At 32.6% G+C, this 19,888-nt stretch overlaps 1 protein-coding gene across 1 annotated transcript in view; it reads left to right on the forward strand.

The window, feature by feature from the left end:
- The window catches only part of MMUT (methylmalonyl-CoA mutase), a 35,175-nt gene that overhangs the window by 3,897 nt on the left and 11,390 nt on the right, over positions 1-19,888 (forward strand). The window contains exons 2-11 of the mRNA XM_037002777.2: positions 1,010-1,433; positions 2,429-2,796; positions 7,441-7,598; positions 9,378-9,549; positions 10,790-11,038; positions 13,427-13,538; positions 14,578-14,693; positions 16,724-16,839; positions 18,426-18,557; positions 19,695-19,842. Coding sequence (XP_036858672.2) covers positions 1,049-1,433; positions 2,429-2,796; positions 7,441-7,598; positions 9,378-9,549; positions 10,790-11,038; positions 13,427-13,538; positions 14,578-14,693; positions 16,724-16,839; positions 18,426-18,557; positions 19,695-19,842 — 1,956 coding nt within the window. The 5' untranslated portion in view covers positions 1,010-1,048. The remainder of the gene's footprint in view (positions 1-1,009; positions 1,434-2,428; positions 2,797-7,440; positions 7,599-9,377; positions 9,550-10,789; positions 11,039-13,426; positions 13,539-14,577; positions 14,694-16,723; positions 16,840-18,425; positions 18,558-19,694; positions 19,843-19,888) is intronic.

The following is a 19,888-nucleotide window of genomic DNA, read 5'->3' on the forward strand; positions in this document are numbered from 1 at the left end:
TACACAGTCTTCCCCATGACCCCTGCAACACCATGTGTACCAATCATAATGCCCCTCAATCCCCTTCCCCCTCCATTCCCACTTGCCCTCGCCCACCCCTCCCCTTTGGTAACTGCTAGTCCCTTCCTGGAGTCTGTGAGTCTGCTGCTGTTTTGTTCCTTCAGTTTTGCTTGTTCTTATACTCCACATATGAGTGAAATCATTTGGTACTTGTCTTTCTCCACCTGGCTTAGTTCACTGAGCATAATACCCTCCAGCTCCATCCATATTGTTGCAAATAGGAGGATTTGTTTTCTTCCTATGACTGAATAATATTCCATTGTGTATATGTACCACATCTTCTTTATCCATTCATCTACTGATGGACACTTAGGTTGCTTCCATTTCTTGGCTATTGTAAATAGTGCTGCAATAAACATAGGGGTGCATCTGTCTTTTTCAAATGGGGCTCCTGAATTCTTAGAGTAAATTCCTAGGAGTGAAATTTCTGGGTCAAATGGTATTGCTATTTTTAGTTTTTTGAGGAACCTCCATATTGCTTTCCACAATGGTTGAACTAGTTTACATTCCCATCAGCAGTGTAGGAGGGTTCCGCTTTCTCCACATCCTTGCCAGCATTTGTTGTTCCTTTAAATGAAAACTTTTTGAATGAAAAAATTAATTAGGAGGCTATACATTATGCTCTACATGAAGCAGAGCCTTTGAAGACGCTTACGAGAAGTGTGACGTGATCCTATTTACCTTGGTGTCAGTGTGTAGAATGGATTAGAAGAGTCTAAGACTGTTTGGTAAAACAAGCTAAGAGGCTATTAAGCAAGACTAGAATTAGAACAATGATAGTAGTTGTGGACTAGAGGGGCCAAAGTTATAAAATATCAGATATAGGAAGCAGAAAAGGAGAAGAGATAAAATCATACCGATATACCCACTTCCTACTTGTTTCCCTTCTCATTAGTAGCCCCCATTTTGCCTCTCTTTAAATACACATACATTGTGCTTCTTCTTCTAGGTCAGACTTATTCTGTTTGGGTGTTTTCCATGCTTCATCATGTTGAGGGCTAAGACTCGGCTTTTCATGTATTCACCTCATCACCTGAAGCAGCTGAAAGAATCATCAGACTCCAGGCTTATATGGCAGCGACTTCTGCACCAGCAACAGCCTCTTCACCCAGAATGGGCTGCTCTGGCTAAAAAGCAGCTGAAAGGCAAAAACCCAGAAGACCTAATATGGCACACTCCAGAAGGGCTCTCCATAAAGCCCTTATATTCCAGTAGGGATACCAAGGACTTGCCTGAAGAACTTCCAGGAGTGAAGCCATTCACGCGGGGACCATATCCTACCATGTACACCTTTAGGCCCTGGACCATCCGTCAGTATGCTGGTTTTAGTACTGTGGAAGAGAGCAATAAGTTCTATAAGGACAATATTAAAGGTCAGATTTTAATATGAGACCTAATATTTATGATCAAACATATGCTTCCTAATCTTGGCTGTTTTGAAGGGAGTCTGGTTAATCTCTATAAAGATAGTCACTTGATAATTTTGTAGTTAAGACTATACACTGGAAAAAAAAGATGTTTTTCAACTTCCATGGTTAAAAAGATATGTAAGGCAGAATAAAGTGCTAAATTCTTGAAAGCAAGCAACACTTACATACACATTGTGTAAAAGGAATTAGGTAAAGTGAATTTGTATGAAGAAAACAAATTGGTTTGCCTTTGAGAGTCTTTTAATAACATTGTCAGGATAGGAATTGGAGGGGAAAATGGTTAAATAATGCCAAAAGAAAGTAATAAACAAATGATAATGTGATACAAGTATATGTAGTACGGTCTGGCTTCATGTCTCTGAAAATTATTTTAATTTCTATTTCTTCTTATCTAAATTAAAATCACACTGTTTGAATGCTAAGCTTGAGGAAATGTAAGTTTGTTTGGCCCAGGGAGGACTGATCTTATATTTAGACTCTTTTGTTTTTTTTTGCATGGTTTTCATATTTCAGTTTTCTAGAATATTTGACTAGCCAAGACACCCTATTATGGTTATATTAAATAAAAGAACAAAAATAGCTAAGAGAGCATACAAATACTAAATTGTTAATTATTGACAGCCAGATCTTTTCATGAATCTTACAAAAATTTCTGTCAAAAATTGTTAAGATAAAAAATGTCAGTTCAACATGAGATAAATGAGATGTTCTATTCTTATAGTGAGGTTTGACAAAATGTGTACATTTTAGCACATGGGAAATAGCTTAGGAAACGAAGTATATCTACATTTGTTTTGACACATGTAAGTCTAAAAATAATGTTTGCTATAAAAGCATACTATGATGAGATGAATCAATACTATGAGGAGTATTAAAGTAAATTGGTTTACTTTGATGCCAGCCTTATAACCCTACATTATTTTTCTTTGTATATTTAGCTGGTCAACAGGGATTATCCGTTGCCTTTGATCTGGCAACACATCGTGGCTATGATTCAGACAACCCTCGAGTGCGTGGTGATGTTGGAATGGCTGGAGTTGCTATTGACACTGTGGAAGATACTAAAATTCTCTTTGATGAAATTCCTTTAGAAAAAATGTCAGTTTCCATGACCATGAATGGAGCAGTTATTCCAATCCTTGCAAATTTTATAGTAACTGGAGAAGAGCAAGGCGTACCTAAAGAACAACTTACTGGTACAATCCAAAATGATATACTAAAGGAGTTCATGGTCAGAAATACTTACATTTTTCCTCCAGAACCATCCATGAAAATTATTGCAGACATTTTCCAATACACAGCAAAGGTATCATCTGTGGTTATTATGTTTTTGCTGTAGTCTTCTGAATATAAGAATTTTAATGAAATAACCATAACCTAATTTGAATTTGATAACTGAGGCAGAGTAAGAATTTTAGTATAAAGTCAGAGTGTGGGTTTTATGCATATTGTTAGTTTTTATTTTATTTTATTTTTATTTTATTTTATTTATTTTATTTTATTTTATTTAGTCTGTAGCAATCTGTGTACAGGACATTTACTGTATTTTCTTTATTAAAAATTTATTCTCTGATAATTGTTAGAATCAGGGAGGGCTCATAATTTACACTTCCTTATTTCTATCCAGCGTTCAGATTCAGTGTGGAAGTACACACTGCGTCAGACAGATGGAGAGAAAAATATAAGTTTTACTTCTGCTAAAAACTGGATTTGAAGATACCAGTTATATCTGAAACCACAGTGACATCCTAATATTTCACCCTGAATTAGGTTTATCTTCCTCAATCAGAGTGTTGAGGAAAGAAGGTTCTTATAGTGTTTCTGTTTAGCAGCAATCACTCCACAGAGAGACATAAAACTCCATTTTCCTCTGAGTAATTCACATATTTTCCCCCATCACTCACACTTCGACTTGCTGGCATGCTGTGGCCTTTACCTACCTTGAAGTTAGACTGTTATTTCATGGCAAAAGGCAACTCTCTCATCCACCATTAAACCTCTTATTTAATCTCTTACCTTAAATAATTGCTGTTATCTCAGATCTCTTGCAAGCATTGCCTGCTCTCTTAATTTGATATTTTGCTTTTACACTTTGTAGTTTTAGTTCTTTTCATATATTTTATTTGCCCATGGAAGTTGTTTTATATAGAGTTGCATATTTCTATCACCCTTTTCAATTTCAAGAACGTATGTAGAAGATTGCGTTTAGCCTGTGGCAAACACAAATAGCAGTAGCTTAAGCTAAATAGGAGTCAGTTCTCTTTCATCAAAAAGAAGGTGGAAGGTAGGCTACCAGGGGTAATTTATGACTTTTTGAAAGATCCTAATGTCATCTACAAGTTCAAAATTACTTTGTATCATCTTTCATGTAAGTGATAAAAATTAAGTTTCAGATTCTGATCAAATAATGCTCTATTGTAGCATTTTGTAAACTAAACTTTTGTATTATTCTCTTAAAAATTTTTTAATTGTGGTAAAATACACAACATAAAATTTACCATCTGAACTTTTTTTCAGTTGCATTGAGTATTCTCACTCTTGTGCAGCCATCACCATTTCCAGAATTCTTTTCATCTTGCAGAATAGTAACTCCCATCCTTCCCTCCCTCCAGCCCCTGGCAACTACCATTCTACTTTCTGTCTATGAGTTTGACTGCTCTAGGTACCTTATATAAGTGGAATCATACAGTGTTTTATGTTTTGTGACTAGCTTGTTTCACTTAGCATAATGTCCCTAAAGGTTCATCCATGTCATAGTATTGAATTTCACCCATGAAATTAACTTCCTTTTTAAGGCTGCATAATGTGCCAATATTGCAGTATTTCTGTTCTTAAATTCTGCTGCTACTTAAACCTCTCTGTAAAGAAGCACCTATTTGTTCCCTTGCTTCTTTGAAAACTCTCCATATACTCAAGTAGTCTCTCAAGTTCATGTAATTCAATCCCCTTATTGTTTTTGTGATAGATATTTTTCAGGAGTTTTTGGTTAGTTACAAATGAAATATTTGCAGATGTAAATTACAGGTAATCCATAGCATATGTTAACGACTAACAGTTTTTGAATGCTTAATATATTCTGCCATATTACTAAGTGGTTTAGGTGAATCATTTCATTTAATCCTATAATGAGTCCATGAGGAGGTATAATTATTATCTCTGCTTTATACTTAGGAAGCCAAGGAGTAACAAGGCTGAGAAACTTTCCTATAGACTTCATGGCTTGTTAAGTGACACAGCTAGAATTTGAGCAGCGTGATTCCAGAGCCTATGTTCTTTTTTTTTTTAATTGAAGTATAGTTGATATGTAATCTTATATTGGTTTCAGGTATACAACAGTGTTTCAACAGTTACCCATATTATTAAATCCTCACACCCATTAGTATAGTGACTATCTGTCAACATAGGAATTGTTACAGAATCATTGACTATATTCTCCATACTGCACTACCATCCCTGTGACCAACTTATATTATGATTGGGAATTTTTGTACCCTTTTATCCTCCTCAACCTCCCCACCAACCCATCTCCCACAGTAACCACTCATCACTTCTGAGTGTCTGTGAGTCTGTTGCCATCTTTTTCACTTTGCCTTGTTTTGTTTTAAGGTTCCACAAATAAGTGAAGTCATACATTTCTCCACCTGGTTTATTTCACTTAGTGTAATACCCTGTAGGTCCACACATGGATAAATGGCAAATTTGTTACAAATGGCAGGATTTCTCTCTTTTTTATTGTGGAATGATATTCCATTGTGTATACATACTACATCTTTATTCACTAATCTATTGTGGCAATAAACATAGGGGTGCATATACCTTTTTGAATCAGGAATTTTGTTTTCTTAAGGTAGATTCCTAGAAGTGGAATTACTGGGTTGTATAGTATTTCTATTTTTTAGTTTTTTGAGGAACCTCCATGCTGCTTTCCACAGTGGCTGTACCAATTTGCATTCCCACCAACAGTGTCAGAGGGTTCCCTTTTCTCTGCATCCTTGCCAACACATGTTCTTGTCTTTTGGATAGTGGCCTTTCTGACTGGTGTGAGGTGATTACCTCATTGTAGTTTTGATTTGCATTTCCTTGATAATTAGCCATGTGGAGCATCATTTCATATGCCTGTTGGCCATCTGTAGTTCTTCCTTGGAAAAATGTCTGTTCAGATCTTCCACCCATTTTTTAATTGGGTTACCTTTTTTTTGGTGTTAAGTCATATGAGTTATTCATATATTTTGGATGTTAACCCATTATTGGATAAATCATTTATGAATATATTCTCCCATACTGTAGGATGCCTTTTCATTCTGCTGATGGTGTCCTTTGCTGCACAGACAAACTAAAAACTTTGCTTTTTAGTTTGATGTAGTCTCACTTGTGCATTTTTTATTTTGTTTTCCTTGTCTGGAGACATGTGTCCAGAAAAAAATTGCTCATGCCTATGTTAAAGAGATTTTTGCCTGTTTTCTCCTAAGGGTTTTATGGTTTCATGTCTTATATTTAGGTCTTTAATCCATTTCAAGTTTATTTTTGTATATGGAATTAGACAGTAATCCAGTTTTATTCTCTTGCATGTAGCTGCTTAATTTGCCCAACACCAGCTGTTTAAGAGACTGTCTTTTTCCTACTGTATATTCATGTCTCATTTATCATATATTAATTAACCATATATGTGTGGGTTTATATCTAGGCTCTCAGTTCCATTGTTCCATGGGTCTGTTCTTTCACTGTTAGCATACTCTTTTAATTACTGTAGCTTTGTAATATAACTTCAAGTCAGGGAGCATAATACCACCAGCTTTGTTCTTCTTTCTCAGGATTACTTTGGCTATTCAGGGTCTTTTGTGATTCCATATGAATTTTAGAATTATTTGCTCTAGTTCATTGAAAAATGCTGATGGTATTTTGGTAGGGATTGCATTGAATTTGTAATTTGCTTTGGGCAGGATGACCATTTTGATAATATTAATTCTTCCTATCCATGAGCATGGGATATATTTTCATTTATTTGTGCTTCTTTAATTTCTCTCATGAGTGTCTTACAGTTTTCAGAGTAGAGGTCTTTCACCTCTTTGGTTGGGTTTATTCCTCGGTATTTTATTCTTTTTGATGCCATTTTAAATGGAATTGTTTTCCTGATTTCTCTTTCTGCTAGTTCCTTGTTACTGTATAGGAATGCAACAGATCAGAACCCATGGTCTTAACCACTGTATTGAGTTTCTGTCATTTAGTTTTTATTATTTTATGTTGGGTTGATTCTTGGAAAGGATAATAATTTTGGGGCTCTGTAGTATATTCTACCTAAGATGAAATTTTAGGCCAACAGTGGAAATGCCATTGTGGTAGAACGAACTCATCTGGGATATGCTTAGCATTAAATGTCACAGTAAATCAAACTGAAATCTTTGATTTTTAAGCCGTGCATTTCATCCTGTTTTGTTTCAATATGTAGTGCTAAAGATTAAATCATTTTCCTTTTTCTCCTCCATTGTGTACATGGATAAATAAGAAAATATACTTACTAAATACTTAAATTCATATGTCTTCAGCAGATTAACCCAAATTTATAGGATCTTAGGACCTCTTGCGAGGTTGCAGTCATTGGTTTGGAATTAAAGATGCTTTTATTCAGTTCTTTGACCAAAGGTTGCATTTCTAAACTCAGCTAGCTAATTTCAAACTTTAAACTGGCTCTAAAGGAAGGTCAGTGAAAATTGTTTTCCACTAGAAAAATAAAATAGGTACAGTCCTTACAATGGTTCACTGTGGTCAGCCATTTAATTTGAAGAGTGAATTACATGAAGCAAAGCAAACATTAAATATTCTCAGTTTATATTAAAAACTACTTGTTATATCTCAGTTGAACATCATTTTAAAATAATATTGTATTTTAGAAATAGGTTTAATGAAACCTTTTAATATTTCTATTCACTGTGGTATTTATTATTTTCTATAGCACATGCCAAAATTTAATTCAATTTCAATTAGTGGTTACCATATGCAAGAGGCAGGGGCTGATGCCATTCTGGAACTCGCCTATACTATAGCAGATGGACTGGAGTATTGTAGAACTGGACTCCAAGCAGGCCTGACAATTGATGAGTTTGCACCAAGGTGAGAAAATTAACTCATATACTATCTCAACATTAAGAAAATTCGAAGGACCATTTTGTGAGTGTATAGCAACATATCTCATTACAATGAATTTGTATGTGTAAATATATAGGTTCTCATGTTTTATCTGAGTGGTAATGAGATAACAAGCCAATACTATTTATAATTCAAAATCTGAAATAAATTTCTACTTTTTGTTAAATTAGAGGAATCTTGTCTCCAGCTATTCAGAAAACACAATATACACATTTTGATAATTAATATTAAAATGTAAACATGATGTCTGAGACAGATTTGCTTTTATTCTTTAAAGTTTTTCTATTTAAACAGAAGTCATCTATCATTTTTCTTTCATTACACTTACGTAATATAAATTCTTTAAAATGCACAGTACTATTAAAAACATTTCAGTTTCAAAACAGCCTGTTAATAAAATTCTATGAAAAATGTTGAAACAATTAAGTTTACAAGGAATTTAAAATTGGTGAGCACGTCAGAAATCATTCAGATGAGCAATGAATTGCTAAACTTTGTTGTGATTCAAGCACTAGTTTGTATGCTGGGAATACAACATGTGAAAAATACAGCTTCTACCCTCGGGTAGTTTATAGGCTATAGTGAATATAGTTTATAATGAATGCTCCTTTACAGTAGGGACTGTTGCATACTTACTGTGATAGGGTTCTCAGAGTGTGGTCCAAGGACTTCTGGTCTGGGGTGGCTAAAACCCTTCCTGAGGTCTTCAAGGTCAAAACTGTTTGCATGGTTATATTAGGACTTTGTCTTTTTCACTTTCAGTCTTTCAAGAGTGTACAGTAGTGTTGTCCAGAGGGACAGTGATATGTGATGTTGCAACAGATTGAATGCAGAAGCAGATACAATACTGCAGCTCTCTTCCCTTAAGCCACACATTAAAGAGACTTGTAAAAATATAAAACAATGATTATTACATTTTTTTTGCTTCAGTAAAGTGATTTTTAATAAAAATGTTAGTATGTTAACATGTTTTAAGTTTATTGTTATTTCTAAATGAATTAATACATAAAATATTGATAGATATTATCCAAATGAAGTATCATTCCATGGATCTTTAGTAATTTTTAAGAGTGAAAAAAGATCCTGAGACAAATATTTGAGAACTGCTATGTTAAAAACCTCTCCCAAGTGTGTATTGAGAATTTTTATTAGGTTTTAGTTTCCTTCAAGTTCACCTTGTTTCATATAATGAAACACAACCTTTATGCCTTTAGATGTAGACAAGTTAATAAATGTATAAATCAGCTATCGGATATAGATAAGAGGTAGTAGTGGGGTTGGGGAAAATTGGATAAATACATGCCTAGGGCAAATACACAGTCATCCTTTAGAAGAAAAATTCCTTCCCAAAGAAAACAAGTTTGGTTTTTTCACTCCCTTTGTAGGCTATCCCTGCCTTATATACTGGGTATTCTTGAAATATTTTATTTCTAGAAAATGATTCATTATTTAATTAAGGACACAAGGGGAACTTCTTTCCTATAGAAAACCAGTTGTAAAATTTATAATTCTTACCTGAAGCAAATAATCACAGCCATTTCTTCTGTATGCATACAACTGTACTTTTACATGTTAGATTTAAAGTTATTTAAGTATATATGCTTGACTTTAATTCAAATTGTTTGAGATTAAAATCTGGAGAATGGTTTTCTTTTTTAGTGTGATATAACTGGTTTTATTTTCCATTATGTTGTGAAGTATAATCAAATTCTGGATTTAACATTACTATCATTACTATTTTAGGTTGTCTTTCTTCTGGGGAATTGGGATGAACTTCTATATGGAAATTGCAAAAATGAGAGCTGGGAGAAAACTCTGGTCTCACTTAATAGAGAAAATGTTTAAGCCTAAAAACTCTAAATCTCTTCTTCTGAGAGCACATTGTCAGACATCAGGATGGTCACTTACTGAGCAGGTATGCATGTAATTTAAAGTGTAGAATTTCAGTAAAGTCATATATTTTCTTCTAAGCAATGTGTCACAGTCATAAAATAGATTAAGAATCTATACACTAATATTTAAAAATCATAATTATTCTGAAGCCCAATGAACATTTGTTTTCACCTGTATTATAATATAAATGCCTCTCTCTAGTGGTTAAAAAATATAATCATTTAAATCTTAGCTTACATGTGATGCTGTTTTCTACTTTTTTAAAACAAAAAAATGATGATGAGGAAGAAGTGAAAATAATTAGTTAATATTGTCAAAAATAATTTTAAGAGTTAAAATTCTTAACATAAAACTTAGTTAAAAGTTGACTTTATACATATATATTATTTATTTTAGTTATGTGTTTTAAAAAGCATGCATGCAATCAGGCCATTTGAAGATAATTATCACTCGAGTAATTTTATTTCACTCTCTTAGAAAATTCTGTGGTGATGATCTTTTTTACATGTATTTTCTTTACATATTAAATTATTTTGATACACTAAAAATTTAAAACTTTCATGTTATATTACTTTTATACATTTAAAAGCAAATAAAAACTAATAAATTCCATATTAAATATAACTTCAGGTCCTTATAAATGGAGAAATATAGATTTCAGGGTTGAAAGGTACCATAATAATTGTTTTTGTCTTAATCTTCTCACTTTTATATCTAAGGAAACTGAAGTTCAAAAAGGTCCAATGACTTGCTCAAAGCACAATTAAGGAGCAGAATGAATTAGAATCCAGATGTTCTATCTCATAGTCCATTGTTCATCTGTTTTATTAATCTTTTATTAATAAATCATTGAGTGCTCGGTACCTCATTATGGTGGATACTTCAAGGTGTACAAAATAATTAGGAGATAGTGAGTTATGAGATGAAGGATATTAATAATCTAAGTAGAGAAAGTGTACATTCTTGATGCATTTATAGAAGAACATTTAGGCAATACAAAAGCAAGCACAACAAGTATTTGATATTTTGGACAATTACAAGGGAACTGTTGTAGTGTCTAAGCAGACTAGGCACTCTGGCTCTTAATTCTAAGTCTAACTCATTTACTGATTTGTCTAAATTTATTTTCTTTTGAAGCCTAACATAGACATTGGCAAAGAAAGTATGCAGCAGTCACTGCTTATTCATATCATCTTTTACAGCTACAATATACATCAACTCTTGCTTTGTTTTGTTGTTTTTCTTTTCACTGAATATTTTAGGATCCTTACAATAACATTATTCGTACCACAGTGGAAGCAATGGCAGCAGTGTTTGGAGGGACTCAGTCTTTGCACACAAATTCTTTTGATGAAGCCTTGGGTTTGCCAACGGTGAAAAGTGCTCGAATTGCCAGGAACACACAAATCATCATTCAGGAAGAATCTGGGATTCCCAAAGTGGCTGATCCTTGGGGAGGTTCATATATGATGGAATCACTTACAAATGATGTTTGTGATGCTGCCTTGAAGGTCAGTTTCTCCACTTTGAAACTTTGTTTTCAGGATTTATAGCTGTTTTGGTTTATAAAACAAATCTTTTATAAATTTATATAAAGATTTATAAAATGTGCAAAAGAAAAGGGAATTTTAGATTTGACTTTATAGTATTCAAAACTGAAGCAATTTTAAGAACACATTTGTATTTGTATGAAAGTATTTTATTCAAAGAGTTAAAAAGACAACTAGTGTTAAAAGGCCATAAGAAAAAAAGCAGTTCTTTGTCCTCCACCTTCTTTTTTTCCTACTTCCCTAAGTTAGCTACATCTTTTGTTTTTGTTTTTAACTCTGTATTTTAAAATTATATAATGTTCAAATTCCATCAATTTTAGACATCATCTATTGCTTGCTAGTGTGGTAATTTAGTATTTTAGCCGATACCAATTCTTTCCCTTCTTCCATACTACCAATCTAAGTGTATCTCAATATAAAGCCTTCCTGAAGTCCTCTAAGGTTTTCTTTTGATTTAAACTGGTTTCTCTCTAGACCTGCTGCCCTTTGCTGCCCTTTGACTTCCTGCCATGATACTGGAATTCTTTTCTCCTGTGCTATGTTGAATCTGTATCCCGCCCGAATCCTGTGTCTGTTTCTTTGTTTGTTTATCCATTGTTATGTTGAAGCACATCTGATAGGAACCTCCTAAAAGTGGTACATGAAAGATGAATTATTTGAAATTTTTAACATTAGAAAACATCTTTGTTTTATTCTCATGTTTGATTGATAGTCTGACTGGGTTTGAATTATACTGGAAGTTTGTAAGTATATTTGTAAGCACTGATCTTCTATTCTAGTTTCCGATACTTCTGTTCAGAAATCTGATTCCATTCTCACTCAGGATCCTTCTTTTGAAATTTTCATGATGTTTTCTTTATTTCTGTGTTGATGCACTTTCTTGTGTGTATTTTTTCCTACATTGTACTGAAGCTTTGCTGGTCGTATTTCATCTGGCCTATTTTTCATGTTCTCAGAGCTGTGGAAAATTGTCTTGTATTATTTCTTTGATATTTTTCTTCCTGCCATTTTTCTGTGGTTTCTCTTTATAGAACTCCTAGTTATTGGGGAAGGATCTCCTTAAATGATACTCTGATATTCTTATTTGTTCTATATTGCATCTTTGAGTTTTTGTTCTGTATTCTTGACTCACACTTTATCATTCTACTTAAATACTTTAAAATTCACATACCATATTTTTCATGTCCAGAAGCTCATTTTTGCTTTCTAATTTTCCTCCTTGTATGTCATACTACTTGTTTCATTAATAGAGAATCTCTTCTTGTTTTCCTGAAGGTAGTCATTATATTTTTCAAAATTTTCTTCTCTATCCTATGTTTGTTTCCTTTGTATGCCATTTGTCTTTAGTCTTTCATTCAGAATGCAGTTCTTTTTATTTCAGCAAGACATCTTACCCTTGCCTCTCTCTCCTTGGTGCTTGATAGTCCATTGCTTCTCTAGTTCATTTTCTGCAGACAGTAAACTGGTTCTGATGACAGAATTGGAATCTCAAGTCATTCCCCTTTTTTAACTCCCTGTCTTACCCTTGGCTGCTATTGAACCTAATACAGATTTTTCTTCTTTAAATTCTTCAGGGGAAAACTGGTTTGACCTTGTTCCTTTCTGCTAGGTCAGTTACCATTCTACTAACCATTTTCCACCATCTCATGTATATATGAGGCTGTGATTGAAAGTTTACATGTTTCTTTGTATCACTAAAGATGGCATTGTATCATTACTCTGCTGTTCAAATAGAATATAAAATTGCATTTAGAAATATATTTTTTAAATAGTCTTTATTTATATATGTATGTAACCACAAAACATTTATTTATGTGACTAAAAATAAAGATTAGAGAATTGATGTTATCTTTAGTTTTCCACCAAGACTTGAATGGGAAGTTTTGTGTTTTCCAGAATATACTTGTTAGTTTTTCTGTTGTCTTTTCAAGTCACATTAAAAACAGAATTTCTTTCTTTTTTTATTGAGAAAGGACTTACATATAACATTGTATTTGTTTAAGGTATACAAAATGATGATTTCATATATGTATATATTGCAGAATGATTTCCAGAATAAGTTTAATGTCCATTAACAAACTTAGTTAATATTATTTTTCTTATGATGAAAACTTTTAAGATCTACTCTCTTAGCAACTCTGAAATATACAATATAGTATTGTTAACTCTGCAGAACTTCTCATTCATGCTTTTGATGTTAACTTAATTATTTTTTATGAAACATTAAGTTTATCACTAAAATAGTTATAAATTTGTTAATATGGGCAGTTATGTAATATAACACCTTTATATAGTTTACAAAAATATTCATATTCTCTTCTAGTCTTATTAATCTGTCTTTCTTATTAGCTCATTAATGAAATTGAAGAGATGGGTGGAATGGCCAAAGCTGTAGCAGAGGGAATACCTAAACTTCAAATTGAACAATGTGCTGCCCGAAAACAAGCTAGAATAGACTCTGGTAAGATAAAGTGGAAAAGTTTATATGTGAAATCCAGTGTTGAAAAGTAAATACTAATTTCTGTTTGGAGATTACATATATGTTTAATAAAAGAAAAGTGATAGAACAGTGAAACTTGGGTAAAATGTTTCTTATCTATATCTAATTATCTAACTTTTATTTTTATATACATGTATGCATATGAGCAATCATATGTAAAAAGTAGGTGTGACAGTGTGCCCATTGTGTGTATATACATGTGTGTGAGTGGATCTCTACAATATTTTGAAGATGGCATTATTATTGGTCATTGTGCTCTACATTGGAGTATTCATTCATTCATTTGTTCAGTCAGTCAATTGTTCTTCACTTGTTAGTATTTGAAACACTACTGTGTGGGCATACAGTTGTGAACAGAGAAACATAGTCTCTGTGCCTGTAGAGCTTACATTTTAGTAAGAGAGAAAATGAAAATGTGAACAAATAATAATTACAAATTGAGGTATGTTTTATGAAGGAAATAAGAAGGGATATAACTTGAGGTAGGGGTGGCAGGATGTTTTAGAATAATAAAGTAGTAGCTTGAGGTAAAGTATATTCTTTATCATTTTAAGGAAGTGTCTTTGTAATTCTGGTTTATTGCTTATAGATTTTAAAGGTATTTTTTGTTAAAAGTGATTGGCTATAAGAATTCAAGAAAATATTAGAAAGCTATTGGATGTTAATCCTCTATCTTATAAATCTTAAATGGTAGCTGCTATTACTGTATTAATTTTGTAGTATCAGAAGAGGGTTTATCAGAAACTCTGGGAAAGCATGTAGTTTGAGAAAATAATAAAAAGTCCTCCCTTACAGAGATTTTGATATATACCTGTTCTTTCTTTTCCGATTCCTATCACATATTGGGATTTTATAATCTATATTGAAGGTTCATTAAGAGTTAAGAACACTCTTAAAAATATTAAACTTATAAGGAAAATACGTGAAGATCAGAGAATTACTATTAGGCAATTATTTGTGAATAGAATCTACATGTTATTTTCCTCTGGGAAATTAACAGGTTCTGAGGTAATTGTTGGAGTAAATAAGTACCAGTTGGAAAAAGAAGAATCTGTGGATGTTCTCGCGATTGACAATACTTCAGTGCGTAACAAGCAGATTGAAAAACTTAAGAAGGTAATAATAGCTATCATGTTTTGAGTGTTTTCTGTGTTCTGGGCACTGTCTAAGCCCTTATATTGTCTTGCTTAATCCCCAAAACAACAGTCTGAGGTGGGTATTATTTCCCAACATTTTAAAGATAAGGAAACTGAAGATAAGGGAGATTGAGAAACTTGACTGGGATAAATAATTGCTCACTCAAGACTGATAATCTAAGTGTATTGATACCAAACACTCATGTTTTAAATCATGATACCTGCTTCTGTGAAACTGATATGGAGTTATTAAAAAAACACACCATAATAGTAATAATAATACTTCAGATTAGAACTAAGGTTTAGATTATTATGTAACTCACTCAAAGTTAAAACAATATTAAATTTAGAATCGGTAATTGAACCCAGAGCTTCTCACTGTAATTTATTTCCAGTAGACCATGTTTTCTGATACTACTATGAAATAATCATTTGCTTTCTGTTTTGTATTTGTTTTTTTAATTAAAATACATTTTAATAGTGCTTTAGTATGACATAGTTTATAATGAAATGTATTTATTTTGATTGAAACTAGAGTACTGTCTTAACTTTTTATTTCCAGTTTTGCACTGAGATGATCCAAAGTTTATGAAATGCTGAAACAGATAAAACACATAATTCTTTTGTGTTTGTCTCCATTGTATGAAGCTACCTTGGTCTCTTAATCCCTGGCTTTTGTAATCATTGCTCTTTCTAAGGCAGGAAACTTAAAATTCTTTATTGGTTTTTCTCTGTTTACTTTCCCTGTGATGGTTTAAGATACAACTTTTTTCCCCTCAATTCACATATTCTTTAAGAATCTAATAGACTTTGTCCAGTTAGACCAAATGTGTGACTATTATTTTTTTCTAGTAGAATTAATAGCAGATGTTTAATATTATTTCCTTTTTCATCCTTAATCAGGAGATAATGACTTTCCTCTTACATTTTTGTCATTTTTTAAAAAGGCCCTATTTAGGATATAGCATTTTATTTCCCAGTGATCACAAAAGTTTCAATATTTATTATATTTGAAAAACCCCTTTTCTTCTATCTTATATTTTAGACTTTTATTAACTCTAGGTCCTAACAGCTTGAAGAATTACATCTACCCTTAATGATGGTAAACCTTATTTTGATCAAGAGAGAGAAATCAAATATTGTAATGATAATGGAGTTGTGTTTTTCTTTATCCTTAATTTAAATTTTCTAGTCCATCTCTGCTTATAGATGCTACTTGATTTTAGTGGCATTTAGAGGAGTATAATATTTTAGACTTTTCTACAGGTAGTGAAACTTGTAAAAGAAGTTGGATTTTAGGTAACTTTGTTTATTTAGGCAGGTTTTTGGCAGAGCAGAGTATAACTAGGACCTGAGGGAAAAGTTTTTAACTGTGCTTTTTACTGTCTTTATCTCTCTACTGCAGTATTTCTCATTGTCTCTGTCTCTCTCTTTCCCAGTATTATTATTATTTTTTTTATTATTTTCAGTTAAGGAATAGGCTTTAGTAGGGAAAGGGAAGACTTATTAGGCCATCTACTGGTATTATTTTTAAATAGAAAGCATAACAATATACATACATATTATTACCAATATGTTGTTAATTAGCTAAGGGAAACTTAAAGTTGTAATCTTTTTTTTCTTCCTTCTCACTGTTAATCTTTAGCATATCTTTGAAATTCCTCATATAAGAGATCCACTTGTTTTCAATGTCTGGGTATATTATAAAATCCTAAATACAGATACTGCTGGAAGGGTCAGCACTGTTACTTATTATTGCCCCACTTCTTTCTGATTTATCAGGGTTATACGGAATTTAATTATTTTAGGACATCCATAAATGTTTATTGAATGAATAAATTGAATATCAGCCCTGGGATACCTATTAATTACTCTCTCTCTTTTTTTCTTTTGTATTTGAGGTTAGGATTATAGAACAATTTCCATATGACGTAAATAGAGTCTAATTTGTGATCTCTGTTTTAGTCTCTGTTCAAGTAAATTGTCTCTTTCCTTGACCTTTTCCATAAGGTTAAATCCAGCAGGGATCAAACTGTGGCTGCAAGGTGTCTCTCTGCCCTGACTGAGTGTGCTGCCAGTGGTGATGGGAATATTCTGGCTCTTGCAGTGGATGCAGCTCGTGCAAGGTGAGGATATGTAAATTTGGAGATTTCCAAATACTAGGAGTTGACCAGTTTAGCTTCCCAGGGTATACTTAAATCAAAGCTTGATCCTGTGCACCATGTGAGCCTTAAATAAAATAAAGGAAACCAAAATAAAGTTAATTTTGTTTTTCTTAAACACCTGTGCATTTAAAACATTCATGTATTTTGAATGGAATGTATTAATACCAGTGTATTTCCCTATAGCTCAGGACATTTGATGTTATTGTAATGAGTCCATGTCACTGATTTGCAGGTTGACTTTCAAGTATAGGGAGTCATTATTATTAGATAGTAAGCAAACTGCCCTTTGTCCAGAGGTAGACAATGTCTGTTCTTCCGAGGCTATTCACTGTATAGACATCTTTGAAAAGATAGTCCAGAATAAAAGGCAAGCAGTGCTTTCCCTCACAGGATGTGCAGAAAAGCGAGTGATCCACAGAAACTTTTCTCTAATATGTGATAGTCACTAAAAAAATTATTTTTGCTTTTCTAATTTTTTGTTTAATATAATGAACTTTTTTTAAACATGTTTTAAGTGTTTAAGAGGTAGAGCAAATAGTATGTGGGTTGGTTTATTTTTCAGTTTCAATTTCTTAAATAAAATGATTTATTTTTCAGTTTTAATTTCTTAAAAGAAATAAAATAATTTCTCTGCTTAAAATCATAAGGTATCCCATTCCTTTTAAATTAACACTTGATCTTACCATGGCCTGCAAGAATGTGCTAGATGTGACTCTTGCCTTCCTCTCTGACCTCATCTTACCCTACTTCCTTAATTATGCTGTGTCCCCAATGTCCTTCTTTCTATTTTTTGAAAAAAAAAAACATATTTTCCTACCTCTCAGGGTCTTTGCAGTTAGTGTTTTATTTTTCAAACACTCTTTTCTTTATGTTCCCTTTAGTTTCTCATTCTCATCATTTTAGTCATAGTTTAAAAGTTCTATCTTTGTGTCTTTATTATCTTTAAAATGGCTTTCCCAGATATCCAATTCCATTTTGCTTATTTAAGTGTCTTTGCAATACTTACTACCACATGAAATTATCTAATTGTTTGTTTGTATATCATCTGTATCCGTTAACTAGATGATAAGTTCTTTAAGAGCGGGTACTTTTTTCAGTCTTATTATCACTGTATCTCTACCACTTACCACTGCTTGGCCCATATTATTAGGCACCAATACATGTTGAATTAATTAATAAACAAGTAGATGGAATGTGCTGAAATATTTGCTTTTTATCAAAAAACATACATGGGAATCTTGCTCTTTTCCCATTCATATTAAGTGTTGAATTATTCTTCAAACTTTAGATACTTGTCTATTTGTAGTTTTTGGTCATTCAGTCATTATTTTGTTTGACAAATGTTGAAAATATTACTATGTATAAAGGCATTCAGAATCATTTTCTCAGCATTCTGAGACAGATGTTTTCATGAGTGCTGTAAAAAGCATTCTTAGATTTTCAAGAGCCTCTTTTTAGATAATAAAATGTCTAATTATATTGAATATTAAAGTAAGTATTTTTTATTCAAATAATGATGTTAACAGAACCTTCATTTAATATTTTAGATGTACAGTTGGAGAAATCACAGATGCCATGAAAAAGATATTTGGTGAACATAAAGCTAGTGATCGTATGGTGAGTGGAGCCTATCGCCAGGAATTTGGAGAAAGTAAAGAGATATCATTTGCTATCAAGAGGTAATAAGTGAGATTTCTTAAACCAGAATGTCATCATTTCTGTTAACACATCCCTATGAATCTACTGGAGGCTTAATTTTCTCACATACCACTTAGAAAATATTTGAATTGACTTTTCTGTTAGTGTGTAGTTTTATGAAAATAGTATTTTGAACTTTCATCATAGTCCCATTTAGGGATTTCTCATATCAAACAAGTGTTTGTTTAACTAACATTGATATTGCTTCATATCCTCCAGGTACTTAGATTTCAGTCTCCTTACTATGGTACACCTTCGTATTTTTTAAATTTATTTACATTGTTTAATTGCTCAAATATTATACAATCTTAATTTTCCTATTTGAAAGTAAATATTTGGTTGCCATGCATAAATTGAAATCAGCCATCACTGAACTGATGGTAAATAACACTGTCAAGCATGATTTGAAAATAGAGATTTATATAAAGTGATCATGCCTCTCGTATAAAAAGTAGTTTCCTGATGCTTGTTTTTCTCAGTCTTTGTAATAAATTTCCTACTAACAATTTTATGTCACTACTTGTGTATGAGATAAATATCAAAACAGCCAAGGCTAAAGTTGAAATGTGACATGGTTTCCTTTAAAGAAAAATAAATGTAGTGCTTTCTCCTGTGTAGTATTAATTTGTTGATTTAAGCAAGCATTTTGATGAGACATCATTATAAGACACCACACGGCCATCAGCTTGGGGGAGTTCACACTTGTGAAGGGTAGGTGAGATATGGACAGTTCAACGCAGCTAGTGAGTCATATATTGTATATATAAATAATGCTGAAAGGCACATTTTAGGTTACTTCAAAATATTCCTGTGTATTGTACTCTGGAGACTGGCTTGAAAAGTGAAAAGTTGTCATTTTCTCATCTTGTTTCATTGTGATGTTCTCAGTGTTATGGGGTTACAGGCTGTGCCATATTTCAAACTTTCCTCTAAGGGGGATGGTAACATACTCAGGCTTTAATGCAGTTCTCAAGGTAAAATGGAGATATTAACAAAATACAAGTAAACAGATCAGTTGTTTTTAAATAAACAAGAGATTTGATGCAAGTAAAGTATAGTTTTTACATCTAGCTTTTGCACAATTAATGTGTAACTTTTGTATTTTGAAATGCTCTTAGGGTTAATAAATTCATGGAACATGAAGGTCGTAGACCTCGCCTTCTTGTGGCAAAAATGGGACAAGATGGACATGATAGAGGAGCAAAAGTTATTGCTACAGGATTTGCTGATCTTGGTTTTGATGTGGACATAGGTCCTCTTTTTCAGGTACTGAAAATTGTTGGGGATTTCAAAAAGTATGTCATAAATCACT

Source organism: Manis javanica, chromosome 16 (genome assembly GCF_040802235.1).
Source record: "Manis javanica isolate MJ-LG chromosome 16, MJ_LKY, whole genome shotgun sequence".
NCBI classification, from domain to species: domain Eukaryota; kingdom Metazoa; phylum Chordata; class Mammalia; order Pholidota; family Manidae; genus Manis; species Manis javanica.